Source organism: Mixophyes fleayi, chromosome 3 (assembly GCF_038048845.1).
Source record: "Mixophyes fleayi isolate aMixFle1 chromosome 3, aMixFle1.hap1, whole genome shotgun sequence".
Taxonomy (NCBI): Eukaryota; Metazoa; Chordata; class Amphibia; order Anura; family Limnodynastidae; genus Mixophyes; species Mixophyes fleayi.
The window spans coordinates 155,983,985-156,008,577 of record NC_134404.1 but is presented as its reverse complement, the minus strand read 5'-3'; the positions used below and the strand labels follow the sequence as shown (position 1 = coordinate 156,008,577).

Genomic DNA, 24,593 nt, shown 5'->3' with positions numbered 1-24,593 from the left:
GAAGATATATTTCTAAAATAATATATATCAAATAAATGAGCAAGCACTCTCCCTTACTTAAACTGCAAAACACATGCCAAGGAAATATAAATAGTAATCATTTTAAATAGATAAACCCAGTAATAAAAAAACATGTATCCTAAGTCTTTGTGGAACAGTTCCCAGCTAATGTGATTTGCATTTCCACACAAATTTATTAACTGTAGTCTAATGACCTGCTTTTCATGGGTTATTTCAGAACACATCTCCCTTAATAATTGTGGAATTAACCCAGGAGACAATAGCATATTACTAACATAGTATTTTCCAAATTTAATGCATTTCAGTGAATACATGTATGACTTTATTTCTAGAGGGAATTACAAGAAAATATACTTTAAATAAATGGAAATATATTTTAAATTTCTGACTGTTTTAAAAAAAAAAAAAATACTTAAAACTTTCATAATTTGAGATCGTAAAGCTAGATGTTCTTAAACTAGGAATACATAAAATACAACAGACTGTATGTGCTTATTACAGTTGCCGATATCCAGGCCTGATGCTTGTCTATGGAAATGAATGTTTTACCTAGATGATGTCAAACAATCATTAGCTTACACTCCCAGAGAGTAATTGCACCAGACAGTGGTGCAATTACCCAATTGGGTAATTGCACTTGACTTGTAATGGGCTTGATTTCAAATGTGCCGGCCTGTTTAAGCTCAAAAGAGCAGAGCAGGGCCTATTCTGAGCCTGCAGGGGTCCGTACATGCGTAGAGAAGCCCCCTAGTTGTGACTTTACTGTCAAAGGGCCGGACTTGCACATGCTGAACAAAGTCTCCATTCTGCTCTTCTGAGAAGAGCGGGGGCCTCGGAGCCTAGAGCAGCATCTCTGGGATGTCATCCAAATTTTGATAGAGGGAAGCATATTCAAGGCTGTGTTGCTCGACTGCAACTTTTAGGGCCTGATTCATTAAGGATCTTAACTTAAGAAACGTCTTATTTAAGTCTCCTGGACAAAACCATGTTACAATGCAAGGGGTGCAAATTAGTTTTCTGTTTTGCACATAAGTTAAATATTGACTGTTTTTTCATGTAGCACACAAATACTTGATAGCTTATTTGTACACTGAAATTTAAAGTTGATATTTGTGTGCTACATGAAAAAACAGTCAGTATTTAACTTATGTGCAAAACAGAATACTAATTTGCACCCCTTGCATTGTAACATGGTTTTGACCAGGAGACTGAAATAAGAAGTTTCTCAAGTTAAGATCCTTAATGAATCAGGCCCTTAGAACCTAGCAGAAAACCTATTGAGCAAAAAACAAAATGCATCCTAGAAATCTTTTATTTTGTTATTTGAGCAATTAAACTCATGTGTTTAAAATAAGTGCAGTTTTCAACTCAGACTCAGGATGAACAACAATGTTTATAAATGTCCAATGCTGACCTTCTAAATGATTAAATTGAAAAGCTTTAATGTTCAAAAAGGTAAGATCAGAGTATGTGACCTCAGACAGGTAAGCTACCTGTCTCTCTGTCCCCACTATAAATGGCACTAATAATAATAACAATAATAATAGGCACCAAATCAAGCAGCAGAGAGGATTGGAAAGCTAATAAGCTCCTTTGGATTTCGGTATTATCTCTATGCAGATACGCAAATTTATCTGCCGTCTCCGGATCTCCCACCATCTGTGTTGGCCCGTGTTACTGACTGTCTTTCTGCTATCTCATTTTGGATGTCCTCTTGCCAACTCAAACTCAATCTTTGAAAAAGAGATCTAATAATATTCCCATCAGCCAACAGCACAGTTACCTACCTGACATTTCTCTCTCTGTTGACAAGATGACAATAAATCCTACCCCACATGCTCGATGCCTAGTTGTGATCCTTGACTCAAAACTATCCATTGTTCCCCACATCCAATCTATATTTACATCCCGGTATGTACATCTAAAAACATTTTCAGAATAGGCACAGATCTCACACAAGACACTGCAAAAACTTTAATTTATGCACTCATCTCCCACATTGACTCCTTATTGGTATTAGCAAAATCAAAACTCTAGTTCCTACAATCTGTTTCACTCTTCCACTGCTGAGCCACTCTGTCAGTCTATATTGTTTGCTTGTTTATTACTGAATCCAATATAAAAATCTTCTACTAACATACAAGGCCATCAACAAAACTGCACTAACATACAAAATATCTATAAACTCGACTTCTCCATTCTGCAAGATCTGCCTCTCTCATCCACACTCATTACCTGCTCTCATTCCCGGTTACAGGGTTTTTTTTCGGGCTGCACCCACTTTGTGGAATTCTCTCAATCACACAATAAGACTTTTCTCTTCAAACCTTCAAGCATTCTCTGACAACCCTCCTCTTCAGACAAGCTTATAATATTCCTCAACCACCCTTAACCTCCCTAGATTACCCTATTACCACCCTTTACACAGTTCACACAAGACAACAACCCTTTGACGCCCTGACTAACATTGCTGTGGGACTGGATCATATATCCCACTAAGCACTTTTTTCCTTTGCAATAGGAAGCAGTTAACCTCATATATCAAACTCCCATTGTCCCATAGATTGTAAGCTTGTGAGCATTGCTCTCTTACCTCTCTGTATGTTTATATTACCCAGTATGGTTTTATTACTATTTTTGTTCCCAATTGCAACTTGCTACAGAATATGCTTGTGCTATATAAATAAATGTTGATGATGATATGGCTGCAGCCTTTTATTTATTTCTTCATAATCTTAAGGGAAGAGACATACCAGGCAACCGTTTCATCAAAAGGCTACAGGCAATCATGAACATAACCAGAGTGAAGGGTCACATATGTCATGCTCAACTGAACCAGCCACCTTACTTATTGTCCCTGTGACAATTAAAACCCATACTGTCCATTGGTCCACCACCCGGCGAAATGGAACAATAACTGTACAGTCCTACCTTTATAGGGACAACCAATAAGACCCCTTCCCTTATGCACAACACAGGCTGTGACAAACCAGGTTAAATAACATGAATATTATACTCCATTGTTTGTCCATATTTTCCTTACTAGTAAATTCAATCCAGCATAGTACTATAGTATGAAAAAAATATTCCCCTTGCTCGTGCAGAGAGTACACAGTGTATAGACATGAGGGTAGGGTGTCCACACCAATATAATCAGCTCATTATCATTGGACTTAAATCATAGAGGAGGAAAATTGTTCTGTTTTACTGAAGATCAGGAATTACCAGAAGTTGTCAGCAAGGTATTTTATAGTTACATTTTTAAGTCCTTAGAAGGACAAGGTACATACAACACATCAGTATTACCAACAAAAATATTGCGGAATGTTACATTTTTGGATAGGATAACAATGGTACAGACAGTATCTTCTATGATAGAAATGTACTCTAGAAAGCACAATAGACTATATATTTATCCCTATAGTAAATGCCTGGGGATATCAAATGTTCACCCAAAGCACAGATATGACAAAAAGAAAGATCAAGAGATATAACATGTCAGAGAGCCGAAAAGGTTAATTGATCCCACAGGACTCTTGTTCAGCCTACAGTAATAAGAGCTGGGATTCAGCAGAAAACACTGTACACCTGTGTTGCAAGACACTGTATACGTTATTACCATGTAGAAAGGAGACGCCAAACGCCAGTTTTACAGTGATTATAGAAATCCCTTCCATATATCACACAAGACTGAAAGTGCAAATATCCATCTTGTCTTACAAGTCATGAAGTATCGTTCAGCAGCTGAGCGGACATGGCATGCCTGCACAATCCCTTCCTTCAAGATGTAAATATCTTTTCAACAACACTTGTCAACACTAAACAAAAAGTGGGCACAACACATCTTATACACATTTATACACAACCACAGTATTCACTCTTGTCTCAAGTCATATTTATTCTATTTTCTTCAAGCTAACAGCATTTTACAGTGTTTCACCCAAATCCTTTAAATAACACAATATACATAGTTGAAGTGTTGGGGAATAGAAATAAAAATATCCTTTTCATTCAGGGAACATCACGTTAAAAAAAAAAAGTTTTAAAAAAATCTTATTGTAATGGTTTTTATATTTTTATATATAGTTTCTGCATATGTTCTCTCTTTCCTAGCTATTGATCAGGAATTTGAACATGAAAAGTCCACAGTGCTAACGCTGGTCCTTTGCCCTTTGTGATATAATGGTGCCATTTCAATTTGTCCGTGTTATTCTAGGAATAGCGCAGCTGCGCACTATTACCGTTAGTACAGTAAAACTGCATAGCATTACCGTTAGTACGGTAATTTTAACGCAGATGTTTGCTCGCAGCCCTCAGGGCCGTGAATAAAAGTCCAGGTTAAAATCACTGTATTAATAAAATTAGTGCCTCGTTATTCCTAGACTAATGAGGCCGAATTGAATTCCCCCAATATGTCTATTTTCCTATGATCATGCCTATGATTTACTGATCAAGTGATAAAATGATATCAATAGGGGAGAAGATTGTGTATATTTTAGAAACATTCCCAATTTAGCAGAAATATCCAGAGTCTTTAGCCACATTTTTACCCTACTTGCAGTAATACAACCTTGTCCACTACATGAAACCCTAGGAAGTACATAAATAGGTGCTTATAACCAATGTAAATTCACAATTTTCTTGAACTAAAGGCAGTTTTTAGTGTCATGCGTCATATAATACATAATTTAGGGTCATATGAGCAGTATTTTTGGAGAAAGAGATCAAAAGATCAGATTAATTAACAAAGTCATCCAAATGTGATGCAGTACTTTGAAATAACATCATCCCATTTGTAAACAGATACAATTCAATCACAGACCACAAACTAGCATCACATCAAAGCATCTGCTCAAATGGGCCGTGGATATACGGTAGGGAGGTGTGCATTTATGCACTATTTAGGAATATGCAGTCATGTGAACAAGAAATTAAATAGAAATCTGTGATTTTACATATCAGGATATAATTAACAACCATCTAGTCCTAAATTTGCTAAATCTAATCTCATGTGACAAATGACATTACAAATTTAACTTTGTCATTATTGATTCAACAAAAAATAAGCCAACATGAGGATGTTAAGCTGCAGCAACTTATAGTAAACATTTTCTGTTTAAGTTTAGCCATATTTGAGGCATTATGGCCCACTCGTCCTTACAATGTTGCTTCAGTTCATTGATGTATCAGGGAATTCGTTTAGGCAGCTCTCTTAAGGGCCTGCCACAATTGGGTCTGAATTTTGACTTGTCCATTTTTTTTCAGTCATTCAGTTGTACGTTTGTAGCTTTGCTGCTTAGTCCTTGACCTGTTGCATGGTACAATTTTGATTCGGTTGTAATCGCCTCACATTTTCCTCTGCAATACTCTGGTATAACTAGAATTTTACAGCTGCAAAATAATCTTAAATCATCACCCCTCCACCTCCGTGCCCTGAGGTTAGTAGGAGGTTCTTACGGTGATATGCTATGTCTGATTCTCACCAAACATGCAGTGCATTAAGACCAACTCCACTTTGGTCTCATCTGTTCAGAGGACATTGTTCTAGAAAGACTGTGTTTCAATCTTATGCAAGTTTGCAAACTCATGCTGTACACCAATATTTTTTGGGAATAAAAGTGGCTTTCTACTGGCTAACCTTCCACGAAAGCCATACTCGCCCAACTTTTTTTTGGTGGTAGTGATGGAGTGATGAACTTTAATATTTACAGTTTTTACAGAGCCGTGTAAATCCCCGGATTTAGCTTTCTTTGCAATTTCTCGGAGCATTATATAGTCTTTGGGTGAATTTGCTGGGACATCTACTCCGTGGATGATTGGGAAATTTCTTCAGTGTTCTCCTTTTGGAATCTTTCTCAGCATAGAATTTTAACCCTTTCCAAACTGATGAGCAGCAATAATTGCTTCCCTGAGATCATTACATATATTCTTCCTGCTTGGCATGGTGTGAACTCAACCCTGAATGAATTATTTGTCACATTAGATTTGGTTTATTATATTTTAGGACAATATTATTGTTAATTATGTCCTGACATGTAAGAACACAGTTTGAATATGGTATACTTTCCTTTCCACACAACGGAAGGCTCAATTATATAAAAAAAGTAGGCTACACACCTACGTTTTTTTTTGCAGTTCATATATGGCCCCCACTAAGGGGTAAATGTATTAATGTCCGGATTCTTCAACTCCGGCGTGTTCAGCGTCTTCGGCGATTACATTTAAAGCGGCGCTGCATTGTAAAGGGAAGTTTCCTTTAAATAGCAAATTAAATACTTTTTAAGCATGTATCTGATTATCTGTCATTTCACTTAGCTATCCTTATACAAACCATTATCTCCTTTTCAACATCTCTCTGGAGGATGCAAAAAATATGGCTGCCAGTTACACAATCGTAGGCTCACAGCTCTCAGCATGTCTTTTGAAGGCAAAGGGGGAGGAGAAATGGGAGGATTGTACAGCACACAGAGCAGAGGGAGCTCATAGGGGTGTTCCAAAGCCTATCTGCTTACTACATTATGTGCCATGTGACTGTGGTTGGCATGGTAGTCACTGACACTGCAGAATTATAAATTATTAATAAAGGGGTGGAGAAAACAAATCAAGGAAAAATTGTACATACCAAGATTATTCTTATAGCTTGCCACAGTGATATATATTTTGGAAAAAATGCTCATTTTTTCATGGGATTTAAACTTTAATGAAATAGTAAACATCATTTAGATTTTGAATTTTTGGGAAGACAGTGTATACTAATAAAGTTATAAACTCCCGTGTCCAGGAGTACCTATCTTTTTTCAATCTGCAGGTCCTTGCTATGAGGAGTGGAGCGCAATGAAGTAAATAAAATGTACCAAAGAATTGCACCTGCATCTTGAAAAGTTAGCTGTCTCTGGGGATCAGAGTTAAGAAACCTTGCACTACGTATAAAACGAAGTATTAGAATGGTTATCATGGGTTACCAAACAACTAGCATACCCGAATAGAATGCTCCACTGTGTTAGTGTATTAGATTAGTAGGTTTGGAGTTCTTGGCTAAATCATTTGAGAGATGGTATTTTAAAATTGAAATGACTGTATATTTTACTTTTAGTGTGCTTAATTTAGCATCCGGGAAAGATACTGCACATGCTGGCCAAACAGTTCTGTCATGATGGGTATTTTAGTACTGTCACTTACCAGGACAAAGAGGCAATATGAAGCTTGTTCTTGATGTTCAGGGATGGTGGAGAACACTGATAAAATTAAGCAGCTGAAGACGAGAAGAAAACTGAAAGAGACAAAGAAAAAAAATATTATTTTCTAAAAATTATTATTTGTTTTAGAGTTAATATTGAAAATAAATATTTGGCACAGTCATATCTAGCAGGTATGTATACCATGGTAAGCAAAATTTAGGTAAGCGTAATCTAGTATCCGTTAACTTCTAAGAGAACACAAAACAATACACAATTAAGCACTATCGTGTAAAATCTTTTAGAGTGGTTCACCAACCACTGTTACAACATACAGCAGATACTGTCTCTGCTAAAATTGTTCAAGAACTGACAAAAATACAGAAGAGCGCTAGTTATGGGGAAAAAGGTAACTCTTGTATTTGTTAAAAAAACTATTTTTAATATATATATATATATATATATATATATATATATATATATATAAATATATATAATAGTAATCTCAACAAGGGACAAAGTTCAACATATGTTTTCTATGTGACTTTTGATATATACATTCTATTTATTTGTTGTTTTTACAGTAGTGATCCAGTGTTAACTGTTAAAAAGATGAGAAAGTTGAGAATGACAAATCTGTCAAATAAGCAGGGGAGGGTTGCCAAATTTTAGCCCGGGAGGCAATACTTGACTCAGCAGTCAATTTTCAATTAAAAAAATTGTCCCCCCCCCCCCCCCAGTCCAGCCTGCCCCTGCAAATAAATGCCTTAAAAGCTTGCAATATGTTCCACTATCGTTAACTGTTAAAGGTATTATCTTGAAACTTTTGTTACTGTCATTGGCAAAGAGAGGAAATGGTGAGAGTTATTTACTGACAATGCTCAAAGGTACCAATATGCACCAAGCCATAGCAAACAATCAAGCGCTTCATTTCATTGTCTAAATATCTGTAGATAAACAACAGCTAACTGCTTACTGAAAGTTAAGTACAATATTGTACCTTTTATCATTGTTAACAAATAAGTCCCGATGAGTATGACACTTGCAAATGTTTGTGTACCCAGTGAATAATGTCCAAGACCACCTTTGGCAGATAAAAAACAGCTTCCAAACGATTCATGTATCCAGCTAATAGGCCTATTTATAAAGCAGCATTACATTCCAAGCACACTGTCTCAAGCTGCATTCATTTGTTGCACTTGTTTTTAAAACTTAGAGCCATTCAAAAGCAACAGTGATACCGATTGTAAAATACAGCGTAACTAAACCAATAGCTGAGCTAGCAAATCCTGCTGGCGGGACAGTCAAGAATTAAGAACTTGTGTCCTGCCTGAGACATGTTTGTCCTGTGGGTGGAAATGTTGGGAGGTATCTTCCATTCACAGCTGCTCTGCACTGCAGTGCACCTGCTACTGGTACGTGCTGCAATGTATGGAGGGGAGCTTTCTAAGGGGCCACTCCCCCACTGAGACATGACCACGCCCCCATCCTGATATGGCCATGCCTCCTGTCCCTATAGTCGGGTACTGAAATATTGGGAGATAGGTGTTAAGAGAAATTAAAGAGGAATGGAAGGGTACTAGAACCCATGTTAAGATTCTGATAGAAGAACATATATTTGAGGGGAAGAGACTGTTGTAGTGCTCACTACTACACTGACTTTTCTTGCCATTGTCTTAAGCAGTAAAGTAAGGAAGAAAAGTTGGTGCCATGAGAACTGCTTAATTTAAAGTCCCATTCTTATCCTTGCCCCATTGATTTTAATGAGAGTACTTGCCCTACATAAAGTAATGGATAATGCCTGGTCTGAGCAGTCAAAGCCTTTGTGTATTATATCCAGTGTTTAAGACATCCCGTTCTTTTATAAATAGATCAAACATCTCGATAGTTGATTTCTCTGTTTTTCATCTTCAAAAATGAAGTACAGAGTAACAAGCCCTCATCCAAAAAAATCTTTAATATATTAATGTTATTTTCATCATTAAAGTGATAGACTTAAAATATTTCAATTTTACAAAAGAGACCTTAATGACTTTTGGAATTGCTCCCTGGTCATACCTCCCCACATTCCAATGCAAATAAATCAGAACAACATTGGCCATGGTCCAGATCCACCTAAACAATGGCCATATTTAAATGAACCACACAAAACAAAATAGGCAGTAATGAGTATAAGGTGCTTCACTTAACCACTGCCCAGCATTAGCAGGTACTGCACCTGTTATTCAACTTAATAAACAAGAAGGCTATTGATAAAGTGACATTTATATTTGGTATATTTGGTGTATTTTTATATTTAATATTGTCAACCTTAACTTTTAAAGCAGTAATAAAATCACCCATAAAATATAGCATATAGTATATAGTAAACATGCTAAATGTGACAGGTATATAAATGAAAATCAAATTCCAAGATATAATATCTGTTTCTCAGACTCAGTAGTGCTTATAGACTGCTCATATGTACATTACGATTATCCAATCCTCAGATATAACAGTCCTTATGAAGAGATTTACCCACTCCAATAGCCTAAACTTTTGTACTTTAAAGTTCTAAATTTTATGTTTCCTTATTGAAACCAAGATGAATTATTAGAATTGACGTTTTTCACAAGGATACTCTTTGCATATGCAAACAGCAATCAATTTAATCCTATGTTCACAACAGTAGGAGCCAACTCCCCAGCCATACAGATGGCAGCCAGTTAAATCAATTTTAGGCAACAGCAGAAGCTATTTGGAAAGTCAATAATCCTTATTACCAATTAATAAATTGATCGCTGTACCTTTGATACAGAAGAAACTTCCTCAGATATGATGGTAACTGGAACTTCAACATACACACTAGTCCCGAATGAGCAAAGATGTAAAAAGTTCAGTATTGAACTGATGAAACCGCCCCTAAGAGGTGGAGAAACGCGTCAGTACCGCTATAGTGTGCAAGTTTTGTCAAGTACTCTCAGCTCGAAACTGCACTTTTTTCATCATTGCTCATTCAGGACTAGTGTGCTTATAGAGGTACCTGTGAGAGTACCTCTTATTTCATTTGATATTTTTTTTATTTTTATATTACCGATGTATCCAGCCTACAGTATTTTAAGCATGAACGTCTTTCCTGACTGTAGGCCATTAGGATTCCTACAATGTGTTAATATTTAGATGAACCCTTTCCTCCTTCTACCCACACAGTAATGACTGTGCCACTGGATTCCTCACCACCATAAAGCATAGGAGATTGACTAATATGCTAATTTGGCACGGTTTTCTTTTCTTCAAATGCTTTGAGTGAATTATATTACTTTTCACAACCTCAGACAACCTAGGTAGACATTTGGTCAGGGGCCTGGAAGGTGATTAGATCGTCTTTCTGGCAGCAACAATTCTTTAATTTTGCTTGGTTCTGATGCATTTGCTTTTTTTTTTTATAATATTTATCTTTATTAAAGTTTTTAAGGCAGTTTCAACAGAGATTCACAAGAACAGATAAGTGGGTAACAAAACCACCTCATTAATACAAAATGTCATAATAACACATTCAAATAAATGTTATAATAGAAGAAGAAGAAAGAGAGAAAAAGGAAAAGACAGAGACGGGGATAGGTAAGGGGGGGGGGGAATGTTTCCTAGTACAGATTATGTAAATAAACAATTCAAGTCCTAGCAAGGAGAGTAGGTGAGAGAACTGGTTTGTTTAAATGATTACATTTATCGGAGTCCTGGAATTCGAGCCATGGGCTCCAAATGGAGTAATATTCAGTAACTTTATCAGCAGATGAAAGTAAAAGCTCATCCATAACTCTATAAAACTCCAATCTCTGGAACCACTCCCGGACGGTTGGGGGGTTAGGAGATCTCCAATGGGTTGGAATCACTGCTTTCGCAGCCGAAATCAGATAACGTAAAATGTTTTTTTTAAACCTGGAACCTGCTTTTTTTTATACTTTCCACCCAGATTGCAGCATCAACACCATTGTACTGAACGTGAAAATGCAGTTTGCACTTTTAAGCTATTCCACTAGTGCCAGTCCAGACAATAGGGAAGGCACTCCTGGTACAGTGCCCAGTATTCTCAGGATGTACCACCAGTACTTAAATAGTGTAATGTGTATGTATGTGGTTGCTGGAAAAATACTAATAATATGAATAACTGATTTGGAAATAATGCAGCATTTTTGATGTCTCTGTGCTGTGTGTGTTTGAGTGTGTGTGTAATATCAGTCATGACACTTTTATTGTGTAGTTACTTCTATACATTATAAGTTACTGGATCAGGTCTCTGGAATGCTTAACAGATATGACAGAGAAAATGTCTCTAGTGCAAATGCTCATAACGCCGATGAAAAAACTTCATGAAATCCGCCATTTTACATAGATTTGAATGGACTTCGATCCCGCTTAGACTGACTATTTGAAGCCTGGGTCACTTCCAACTGTCACATAAGACCCTACCTGTATCAAGTTGTATATATCAATATGAAATAAATGCTGTCCAGAATTGTTATCAAGTAAAATATTAACCATTTTCCTGTAACAAATGTTTTTAAAGCTGTAAACTTCTGAATAAAAAAAAAATATATTGGAAACTTTAAAATTTTGGTCAGTTACAAGTGACAAGTGTTCAGGTAAAAATCATCAGCACTTAGTAATTATTTCCTGGCACTTCTACAAGGTTCTTCTGAACACAAGCTGAAATTGTCTCCCAGGGACATATTCAATCAGGCACAAAATGCCTCTGGAATGTACCAGAAGGCACTTCTTGTTACCGCAACATTGCGGAAATCTGTACGCACCCCATAGGGTTGCGAAGGGAAATCCGTGCTGTTGCTGTACCGTAATAACAAAAAGAATGTGCAGCCGTGCGTAGCGACAATGATGTGGCTTAATTGAATATGCCCCACAGTGTCAAAATAATTGTGGAGGGTCAACTGTCCTCTACAGTCAAAGGGCTAGATTTACTAAGCGGCGGGTTTGAAAAAGTGGAGATGTTGCCTATGGCAACCTATCAGATTCTAGCTGTCATTTATTTAGTACATTCTACAAAATGACAGCTAGAATCTGATTGGTTGCCATAGGCAACATCTCCACTTTTACAAACCCGCAGTTTAGTAAATATACCCCAAAGAGTTAAATGTTTGCAGCAAGTGTTTCAAAGGAAAGCACTCAATGTTCGAAGTTAGTGTCACATTTTAAAAAATATATATATATGGTTTTTTTTATTAAAAGTGAATATATCAAAACGCCAGGCCCAGATGGGTTCTCTGGGGAGTATTATAAATTATTAAAAGTAGATGTCACACCCATATTGCTGGACCTATACCACACTATTCACCAATCACATCCTTTATATCCTACGTTTAATCAGACATATACCACCCTCATCCCGAAGCCGGCGGCTGATCCAATGTTATTGTCATCATATCATCCCATTATTTTGTTGAATTTAGATTTCAAGATATTATTAAAGAGTATGGTGAATAGACTCCAAGGTATTTTACCTCCTTTATTAACAGAACACCAATTAGGCTTTGTTCATGGCAGACTCGGACAGAGGGAAATATTCATTGATAGCAGCTGTAGCAGCTTCTCGCGGAGCCACAAACCCTACTAATGTGCTGGTTAGTTTAGATGCTCACAAAGTCTTTGACACCATCTAATGGCCTTTTATGTAAGCAGGAGTGGTTTTGGACGGGACTTCATAGACATGATACAATATTTTTATAACAAACCGGTAACTTCCTTACTGATTAACACGCTATTGGGGAACTCAATAGAAATGGGGAGCCACACAGGGCTGCCCGTTGTTTCCTTTACTATTTAACCTGTCATTGGACCCGATGTTGCGGGTAATACGAACACGGCCTGTCATGCAAGGTATCCAAATAGGGACAGAAAACATTAAAGTCACCACCTTTGCAGATGATATTTTACTATATTTATCAAACTGTGGGACCTCCCTGATTCACCTAATGAAGAGAATCGAGGAGTTCGGATCAGTCTCCGGCATTTTAATAAATGGACGGTTTTACCTCTGGTAAATGACAGATTCAGACCACGTTGGGCAGCCGCTCTTCCTTTACAATGGGAACAAAGATTCACATCTTATTTAGGCATTTTACTTCCTCGCAACCTAGCATTGTTATACAAACTTAACATAGGTCGGATCATCAAAATATATGGAAAGAGATTAGGGAGCATCCTGAAGATGGTTATATCCTTTACAGACACTACCCCTACTTCTCACGAAATTGGATGAACACCTTGTGAACTGCCTTTTCCGCAAATTTATTTGGAAGAAAAGATGTTCCCTGTATCCCCTTTGTTAAACTTCAGCAAATGTCTAATGAGGCTATCAATTTTCCCAATGTGGTTCAATATAGTTATGCGGCACACCTATGTTATTTGTGAGACATTGCCGTGCAGTGTTGTCTCTAGAGAGACAATTCCTCCTGTCCTTTCATATCAAATCTTTTCTTCATATCCATGTCCAGGAAATCCTGATATATTGGACAATCCTCTACTATTGTCAGTGAGAAAGATTTGGCACATCCTCCATCGTGAATTTCACTTAAACCCATATAAATCTATACAATTCTGACTTATTGGTAATCCTGCTTTCCAGGAAGGTGTAACGGCTCATCCCTTTGGTGCATGGGAGCACTGGGGCTTGCATTCAGTAGGCCAACTGCTGGATAATACCTCCAAGGCCATAGAGAGGTTTCCATTTCTAGGGCATTCCTCCAGGCCCAGCATTAGAGTCTCATTACTTTTTTTTCTGATATCGACTAGGATAATTCTTTTGACACCCTCCTGAATTCTAGTCTTGTCCATTACCTGCCATTATAAGCTTCTGCTGAAAGAATTAAATTACTCATCCATACTGGCCTTACTAAATGGTTACAACTGTCTCCACACTTAAGCAATGAGATATTACTCAAAACCCTAAGCACATCTGATAAGCTATTCCCAGCCTCTACTTATGTGGAGATGTTCCTTAATATATTTCATAAGGGTTATACATCCCCACACCACAGGCTAGCTATGAGTTTATCAGATGATGATAAGTGTCCCAAGTTTGGTGATGAAGGTGCAGATCTATTTCACTGTTTTTGGGGCTGTCTGCTAAAATGGTAAAATGCATTCAACATATGTGGATCCAGGGCTCCCTCCTACACGTGATCTCTTCAAAGAGAAACTTCTTTGTCATGAGGATGGACTGGCTGGAGGCCTCCTATCAAAAGACAAAACTAACAAGCAGTTTTTTAGAGACATGGGAGAACTTTATTCACACTTCGCCTGTCCCTATGAGAGAACAGCTGCGACAGTTTTTTTGCCAGACACTCTGGTATGAAACTAGAATATTCTTACAAGATCCACCTATAACTCTCAAAGATTAATCACTATTAAGACCCCCGTCTCCCCATACCTTAGACCACACAGGCCCTTAGTTATTGTATGCCTTGGAGTTGTTTCCAAAAAGGGACCACTCCTCTACCAATTGCTGTGATGTGGAATTGATTTATTCTGACCATTGTGTTGTTAGTTTTGACTCTTAAACCTCAGCATGTCCTTGTGGTTACAAATGCTTCTTACTAAGTATAGGTCTGAAGTTCTTCAATAAAAGAAAATTGTTAAAAAAAAAAAAAAAGTGAATATATTAATAAAATGAAGAGAATTAATGTCATTTAAGCTAACATCACCTCATGTAAACCTTTTATGACTGGCTGATTGAGTCCGGAAAGCTCATAATTAAATTCATTTGAAATGGAGCATTTTATATTTTGTTGGTCTGTATCAGAAACAGATGATGCTCGGTTTATTTTGATGCACTCCAAAATTCAAGCACTAAATAATTTTCTATCTCCTATAGTCCTGTATCTTCTGTGATTCATGTGAAATTACTTATGAGCTTTACCTAATACTGCACAGCATGTTACAATGTGCAGTGGTCAAAAATAACAAGTTCAGGGTTAAAATGTTGGCCCATCTCTAGGCTTAGACCTCTGCCAACTTGTGTTGCTAGGCATGAGCGTTAAGAGGATAACTGGGAAATTATAAACGGGAAAGCAAGATTAGCAATAGTGTTGAAGGACAATAGCTCTTTAAAATAGGTAGAATGAAGTGAAAATGATTCTGTTTTGAGACGTTATTATGGGGAATTTTAAAAAGCTCTTTGATTTGTGCAAACATACTCATACAGTATACATCATAGTCTGCTCACATGAAAAGCTTGTTTGATATCTCATAATAACATTTGAAAAGAGCAGACATTGCACAATGTTTGCAGGTATTGAAGGAGTATCTCTAATGAGCAAAATATAAGAAGATGACAGCATTTAAAAATAAGATGAGAAGAGGGATTCCAATCAGAAATGTAATCTAGGAAATTTCAAGTCTGGATGGAAAGTATAAAAATGATCACTGGTATGCAATGATTACGCAAGAAGTAACCATAATAGCCACAGCTGGAATGGACAGGGACTATATTGTACTGGACTGAACTATATTGGACTGGACTGAACTATATTGGACTGGAATGTACTAGCGCTCTCAGAAAGTTTTCTTAAATGTTCACTCACTTCACGCAGTTGAAGTGGATATTAACTCTGGTATCTCCATTCTTTAGTATAGCAACAGCTGTGGAATAGAAGCAGGAGACTTTACTTATAGCTCCTTATTGAACCTATCTGTAGAGCACACAAGCAGTTGGGAGAAGTGCCGGTATATCATACAGCCATATACAGGACCACTTCCAACACTGATTTTCAAATTATATTTATATATATAAATGTTGTGAAGAAATACATGTGCAATGATATTTTATTGCAAGTAATGCCATCATTTGGTAATGGTTTCAACAAAATTGTCATGGCTGCTAACAGAAAGCTTTTCTTAAAGTCACGGAAATATAGGTTAAAATATAGATTACCGCTGTCCTTAAAACTGACCTTAAAAGCTTCTGCTGTCCACCCACAAAAAGCTTGTTGGCAATATAACAAAAGAAGGAACTTCATATATGCTGACCAGTCCAAAATGTTATTACAAGAAAAAATTAAGTTGGAATGGCTATAAGGAGGCAGCCCAAAATTGCTGTAAATTCATGGTTGCAGCAATATTAGCTAATAAAAAGAACGGGACAGCTGTGGTAACAGGAAGTCTTGTTCTTAGACCCTGATTTAGTTTGTTAAGACACTGACACTAAAGACATTTGTATTATCATCATTATTTGGTGCCCAATATATTTTACAGCGCTGTCCAATCAGAGGAAATTATTCAGGCTCAACAGTCCATGTTTTAGTGGAACTTACAATTCTCCTTCTACAGGACACACAAACACATACACCTACTAGCAGCGACGGAACTAGACAGCTGCAGGACCCGGTGCAAGGAAGTGGGGAAGAGGGAACTGGGGCCCACAGCGCGCTAGTTCCAACCCTCTGCATCTGCCGTGCAGCGGACCCCATTATCTCTATGTGCGTGGTGCACCGCACCTGCCGCAACAATTGTAGTTCCGCCACTGTCTACTAGCATATCTTTGGAATGTGGGAGAAAACTGGAGCACACAGAGGAAACCCATACAAACCTGGAGAGAATATACAAACTCCCCACAGCACCCTGGTCAGAATGGAGACCAATGCACCAGCACTTTAAGGCAGCAATACTAACCACTGCCCTGTCAAAAATAATGTTACATTAAGTAACTTCTGTTCTGAACATGTTTATGTTCTCTGCTGAAACATCATTTACACAGAGATTCCATAAGAGGTATTCCTCTACAGATCTAATTATGTTACTAGGTAAATAAGGTCATCATCACTGTAATATATACATTCAACAATACACTTTCCAAAGTAGCTAAAAGTAAGTGTGTGTATATTTCCAAGCTATTGCATAGCTTAGCACGGCATCTTTCAATTATCAGCGCCTGTGAAATCTCTTTCAAAAAGTCATCTTTTCCACATTTCTCACAAAACAGATAGTGGGATCCAGACACGGTGGAAAATAATTGTTTAAAAGTTTTGATAAAGCAAGCCCTACGGCTCACAGTTTCCACCATAAAATGTTTTCGCTTGAACTGTTTATGTAGGAAAATGAGATATGGCAAAGGTTATTAACATTTGTTAGATGTGTTTGACAAGTGCTGTATAGAAGACAAGATTTCTTCCATTGAAGAAGCCTAGTAACTTTATATTATAAGCCTTCCTTTATAATGGTGTGCTCTTTCATGTTCTCCTCAGATTATCATAATGTAGTGTTCCAAGTTACCATAAAATGACTATTATACAAACCTGTAAAATAAAAAAAATATGTTTTCTATGCTATCAGTTTCACCTAATAATTGTGGTAAAAAAGGAGAACATATAAAAATATCCCATAAAATCCTATTTATTGAGATCTGAAATCACATTTATTATCATTATTACTATTATGTACATAAGAGGGAATTTAGCTTTGCACGTAATTTTGCAAACTTGCACCTGCTCTAATTTGCATGGACATTAGACAGAGCTCAACTCTAAATTATACTTGCCAACTCTCCCGGAAAGTCCGGGAGACTCCCGAAATTCGGTCAGTCTGGCATTTCTCCCGCATCCCGGATTTCACCGTGATTCACGCCATTTCGAAGGGCGGGGTGAGGCCAATCGCCTCATTTTGGTCCCGCGTAGGGCAGGGCCAAAATGACGCGATTGGCCTCGCCCCGCAACCTCCCGCCCTCCAGTCACGCCCCCTCTCCCACAAATGTCCCCTACTCTGTGTAGGAGCAAAAACATACTCCAAGAAAACACACATTTCATACGTGATTCCTAAACTAAATACAAGAGAAGCTATGGGGTGGCAAAACTTGCAGCTTTATGCTATTATTGTAAGTTTGCCCTCCTGATTTGCCTCGTGAAGCATAAAGTGCCGCAACAATTAAATATATGTAGCTCAGGTATATGTATCTCAAAAGACTAAGCCGAGCGCATGTGTAATGCAACAATGTTTTTGTGGTGTGCACAAATACTAGAGCTGATTCATTAAGGGACACAAAATGAACGTATAGTGTGTTTTTTTTAAAAAAAAATCTGCCATACGCACTTCGGTATTCAACAAGGAGCGGATGAAAAGATAATACGTCTGTTGTTGAATATGGGTCTAAGTCCACTCTGTTCTAACAGCCAATACACTACCGGATACGTACAATACATATGTGAAATATAGTCACAAAAAAACGCTCAGGAAAAAAAAATCAATTAATGTCATCTGTTAATAATATTGTAATTAATGACAAAATATTGAAAAAAAAAGTGTTTGATTTTTTTTTATTTTATTTTTCAATAAAATACATTTATGTTATTGGTGTTACATACAATGCATTTTTACAGTTGTTTTTTATTGCAAACACATGTCCTAGCATGCATATGCGACTTTCATCACTATCACCCGGCACTTACACCAGATCTATAGCTGGTGCAAGTGATACGACTACAACACACGTAGCTTTGAGATGCCCAAAGCTTGAATCAAATGTTGCTTGGCGCGCCCTTACTGTAAATTGACTACGTGCAAACTTTTGACATTTATGTTCCTTAATGAATCAGGCCCACTATGTGCAAATGCCAGTAGTGTCCAACTCTAAATCAGGTTCATACAACATAAATGTAAGCAATATGCTGCACCAATAATCCGGACATAAATTTCCTGACAAGTTGAACAGAAAATCACATCTTGATGTGTAGTGGAATATATATTTTCAAAAGACAAACATGGAAAATAATAACTTCTAATGGTGGTAAACCAATCTGAAACCACAGCTGCTGAGTTGCTAATCCACCCCCCTCCCCCAAATAAAAAAAACCCCAAAAATATATACACACACACACACGGTTAATGCTCCTCATTAAAATTGTTTGTTTCTTAGCTACATATTTATTGAATTATTTTAAGAATCATAAGCCTGATATATACAAATAATTTATGATTTTTAGGCTAGGTATTTTTAGATATATTTCTTCAAAAGACTGTTTTCAGTGGCTTATTGGTTAGCACTTCTGCCTCACAGCGCTGGGGTCATGAGTTCAATTCCCAACCATGGACTTATCTGTGTGGAGTTTGTATGTTCTCCCTGTGTTTGCGTGGGTTTCCTCCGGGTGCTCCGGTTTCCTCCCACACTCCAAAAACATACTAGTAGGTTAATTGGCTGCTAGCAAAATTGACCCTAGTCTCCCTCTCTCTCTCTCTGTCTGTGTGTGTATATATGTTAGGGGATTTAGACTGTAAGCTCCAATGGGGCAGGGACTGATGTGAATGAGTTCTCTGTACAGTGCTGCGGAATCAGTGGCGCCATATAAATAAATGGTGATGATGATTATGCTTTCCTCACACATTGCATGCAATGTAGAACTACTGCAAATGTTATACAGTTATAATATGAGGATTCAAGGAAAAACAAAATAGAACTTCATATTTCAGAATGTAAAAAAAATACAGCTGCATTTGATGCTATTCCAAACTATGATGCATTATTATGAACTATTATCAATATGCGTCGATAAGGCCGATTTTTATCTCTGCTTATCTCAGCGATAACAAAAACAACTTATCTTTGCAATTTCTCAAAAAAGATATCGCAATGCTCAGGCTGCCAGTACAATACTGGCCTGGGGTGGTACAGATTAACATACTCATTTGCTAGGCCAGTGTGAAGGGAAAAGTGCATGTGTGACCCAGCTAGCTCGTTCACAAATTCACAGTGGAGCAAAAAATTAATAAATAGTAAGAAATAGATTAATAATTAAAAAAAAAATAAAAAAAAATTACCATTAAAAAATGGTTTATTCAAAAAATAAAGCATTCTTTCATTAATTTTCTTCTGTTGTTGCCATCCTGAATGTACCCATGAGATTGCATAAAATATTGGCTCTTACCTCTCCCTTATGTTGGCAATGATGGGGAAATTCAGGAAATGCTGAACAGATATTGGAAATTCCGAATCTCTCCCTGGACCGCTCTTTTATGCCTTCCTATTACTGACTTGGGAGCAGATTCTGGTAAACTTGTGTCTCGTATCTTAAATGCAACCAAATCTTCTATAGCTAACTATTGGAAAGATCCATATTACGCCCCCCCCCCCTCCCCCTCCAGCATGTTAAAAACAAAATCTGGTTTATTGCTATAGAAAAAAAATTACTTCACAACTGCAAAGAAGCAGTAAAGTGCTCCCTTCCCTCCCTTTCAACTTTTTAAGTTTTACACATATAAAAATTTGCATTTTTCAATTTCTTTTTTTATTGTTGTATCTCTATAAAATTATTCAATATTTTGTATTACTTGTTTATATTATTTGAACAAGTTGTCATTTTATAAGTAAAAAAGTATATTAAAAAGGAGAAATTATCTCCCAACATATGGTTATGGCAGCAAGCAATTCAAAACTCCATATTGTTCTTAGATTGCAAGCTCTCAGAGCAGAATTGGTGACTTGCCCAACTGGTAATTGCCTTGATTCCCCACTGCTCTCCAGGTGCCTTATTATTTATAAAACACCAGGGGGTAAATGTATGAATCTCCGGATTTTCATCTCCGGCGTGTTCAGCCTCTTCAGCGCTTAAATTTAAAGCGGCGCTGCATTGTAAAGGGAAACTTCCCTTTACAATGCAGCGCCGCTTTAAATTTAAGTGCTGAAGAGGCTGAACACGCCGGAGATGAAGAATCCGGAGATTCATACATTTACCCCCAGGTCCTTGTCCTCAAGCTCTTCTACGCTTTGCTCGCTGCTACTAAATAATAGTGAGTAGAGGGGTATAATTATACCTGGTTTTATTGGGAAGAGCATAACTGGAGGACCAAACTGGTGGTGTCGCAGAGGATTAAGAAGCAGGGTTAGTTCCATGCCTGGTTCCACCTGAGATGACCCTCATTTACCACCACTACACCCCCCAACTCAACAGGGGGTAGACTTAATATTTACTTAAACAAGATGTAAAATATTCTCTCTCACTTAAAGCCCTCACACCACTACGATCAGCTTATTGAGATGCAGAAGACGCATAGTTAGATGTCAGTGAATGGTCAGATCACCACTCCTCTTCTCTTCCGTCTGTTTATGATAAGGGAGCTAGTGAGGGTGCAAACAGATATACTGAGATTGGGGAACCTTCACCAGTAATTCTATTTCACCCTCACGACAAAATCATCTTCCAATGCAGAGGGCAGTGAGTGGTGACTTGGTCATTCAATAACCTGCCATCACTCCTGATGTATCGCAATGAAATTTTTGCGTTGTGAGTGAGCAATACGGCTGGTTACACTTGACCTGACCCAAGATATTTACCTTTTTTATTTTTGAATTACAAAAAATCTAAATAATTGTCCCTACTGCTGCCCCATACAGTATGCCATGATGTATTTACTTTGCCTCATGACAGAAATGCCTCTAGTTGGGCGACTTAGAGGCGTTTCTTGCTAAACATAGATTAGATATGTGATTGCACTTGCTTGTGCAACAACATGCAAAGGTCAGATTTCATTTTGTAAAACGAGATCATTTGAACAAAGGTTGAGAGGGCGCACTTACATGGGTGCCCCCGGTTCGAGGAAGGGAACACAGTCTTTATGTGATGCTGGAGATCGTGTCTTGTTTGTATTTTAAATGGGGACCTTCTAGTTTTACTTCCACAGAAAATCCATAACAGTGGTACATATAATAAAGACAGTTCTGATGTTCCCTCACACTCATGATTAATTTAAGACAAACAAGAAACTAAACCAAGCAGTCCCAAAGACGGCCTGCGTATTTCAGGTGAATCCACAAACCCACAGAGTTAGGCACAGATTGATTTTTCCAGTGGCCGTGCCAAGGACAATAAAGTGGGACTGCACCTTGAACGGCACCAGACAGACACGTAGGCAACGCTTTTCCACTTTTGTTGTGGGATCATAAATTACCTTTTCTGCAGTCATCTGTTTTAGCATAATATGTGCTAGCTATAAAAATCTATAAAATCAAACTGACAGATAAAAGAGAAAAAAGAGAATAATATATATATATATATATATATATATATATATATATATATATTATGGTCTACTGCACTATTGAATAAACAGAACACTGACAGGTTCTGCAATAGTGTTCTTTACAATTAACGAGCTACGTCAAGTTTAGTAAAATCCTGTTGTGTGTTGCAATTAGTGAGCCCTCAATTCCTCTGAAACTATTTTCACTTCACGTCAACACTAGTTAAAGAAGATAAATAAAAAACAACAGTTTGAATGTTATTTAACAAAATCAAATCATCAATAGTATAGATATATATACTCTAGAGGGCAGTCTTGTAATCCCAAATCAAAGCAGTCAATGAAATCTAAGATCAATAAATGCAATGGAATAAATTGATTTATAATACATCTATTACCTGGGGAGGAGTGTGTGCTAATTGTTGTGCAGCCGGCCCAGTACAGAAGTGTAAATACAGTCAGGACATTCTAGCTCATTAATGGCCTCTATGTTTCACCATCCTGTTGATTTAAAGGATGGATAAAATGAAGACTGCAGCTCTTACACTAGGGAAACACATCATGAACTATGAATCTTTTGCACATTTACCGTTCTAAATTAGTTAACATTACTGCTTTGAAAAATCTACAAGTTTTTTTTCCCCATCTCCTGATCTATTTTGTTTTCTTCTGTTCTGAAGCACAAATAAAATGTAATTGAAACAGATCGGTATTTATACTCAGGAGACGGTGCTTTGCATCTCTTTATAGCAATGGAAACGAAATTGAAATGTCTCTTTATTGCTAGGTTGACAGCACGAGCTGTGGTACTTTAATGCAGGAAGCAAGAAACGAACAAAGAAAATACATCCTTACAACAAGTGGGAAGGAAAATACTGTATTTCTAGGATGACAATGCATTATCTAAAGTTCTAGCTGTAGAACATTGAATTGTAAGGCCATAAATGCTTCCTTGATATAATCTAGGCATCACTGCTTTATTTATGATTTATATATGGTTTTAGGTGTGTGAATGTAGGTAACAATACCTCTCTACTTCTTTTTAAAAAAAAACATCAAAACAGTTAAAAGGCACTGTATCCTCCAAATAGCAGAATTGTGTCTAATATAGGGGGATGCATATTCCATACATAGTTTTATTTTATTCCTGTGTACAGGTTGTGAGCATATTTAGAGATTTGAGGCTGCCTCCTCTTTGAATGCTGTCATTTTTCAAATCGGGATATGGCTCTACCCCCAATTATCTCATATCACATCTCCAACGACATGAGACCTGCATCTGTCTTTATGCCCACCCAATCTTTGAACACAGAGGGCGCTATCACACACGAATTGCCACGCATCAGCAATATTAACATGAGTATTGTGGGAAGGATAAAGAGATTAGAGGACAGAGACAAAAACAATGGCTCTATGTTTGCATACTTGTTAGCTTACCTATGGTTAGTAGCATCTTTGTAAATGCTATTTAAAGTGGTACAACAAAAATAAAGGTATAGAATCATCTCTTAATATTTCCATTATACAAATACAACAGCAAAATAAAATGGTTTACTGTGTCTTTTAGTTTATTTCAAATCAATTATTTCAGCAATTGTCAGGGTCTCTCTGTTATGATTTTCTTTTACTTTGCATTTTATTTACATTAAAAGCATTTCTGTAGGGAAAGTGTGTTTGAGTCCTAGAGGTAGAAATAGTTCTCTCTATCACTCTTTCTCATGACTCGGAGAACACACACAGCCTTAAAGGACTTCATGTCTGTTTACTCACACTGTAAACTGCTGTTAGCAAGAAACATAAACCCTTTGATTTTTTTTAAACAAGAATCTGACAGACTGCTATTTAACAGGCCTATCGGGAGATCTAGCTATCAAGGCCCACTCCTGATTAACAAAATTAAATATTTTACTCAGCATGAATATGTGCAAAATCAAATATGATGAATAGTATGGTTTGTGAGACATAACCTAGGGCCCACCTGTGGATCCTCGGGTAACTTTAATAGCCATTGCTCAGATTAATCCTGTACAGTCCTCATGAAGGCATTGATGATGGCATTTACCATTAAATCAGCTAGAATGGTTTATCTATGACACCATGAACTACAAAGCATACCTGCATACTCTCCAGGTACGTCACAGAGAATTTTGGGTAATCCTTTTGGACAGTATGAACCCTCAAAGTCCCGCCTACTTCACTAGTGCAGTGGGCAGAGGTGGGGGCATGATGACGCAAGTTGCGGCACTGTGCAGTGGGGTAGCGGGTCATGATGATGCTATTTGTGGTGTCACATCCCCGGCATCTGTCACCAGGACCTACCCTCCTGGATCTCCCGAAGTGGGGCTACAAAATATCGGCTAGCATGCTACACGGGGGAGATTAGGTGAGTGGGTCCGGTCA

The 24,593-nt window shown here is 37.4% G+C and overlaps 1 protein-coding gene across 3 annotated transcripts in view; it reads right to left on the bottom strand.

The window, feature by feature from the left end:
• The window catches only part of KCNQ5 (potassium voltage-gated channel subfamily Q member 5), a 462,350-nt gene that overhangs the window by 132,081 nt on the left and 305,676 nt on the right, over nt 1–24,593 (bottom strand). For all 3 annotated transcript variants that reach the window (XM_075202618.1, XM_075202616.1, XM_075202617.1), the window contains exon 2: nt 7,201–7,291. In XM_075202618.1, coding sequence (XP_075058719.1) covers nt 7,201–7,291 — 91 coding nt within the window. The remainder of the gene's footprint in view (nt 1–7,200; nt 7,292–24,593) is intronic.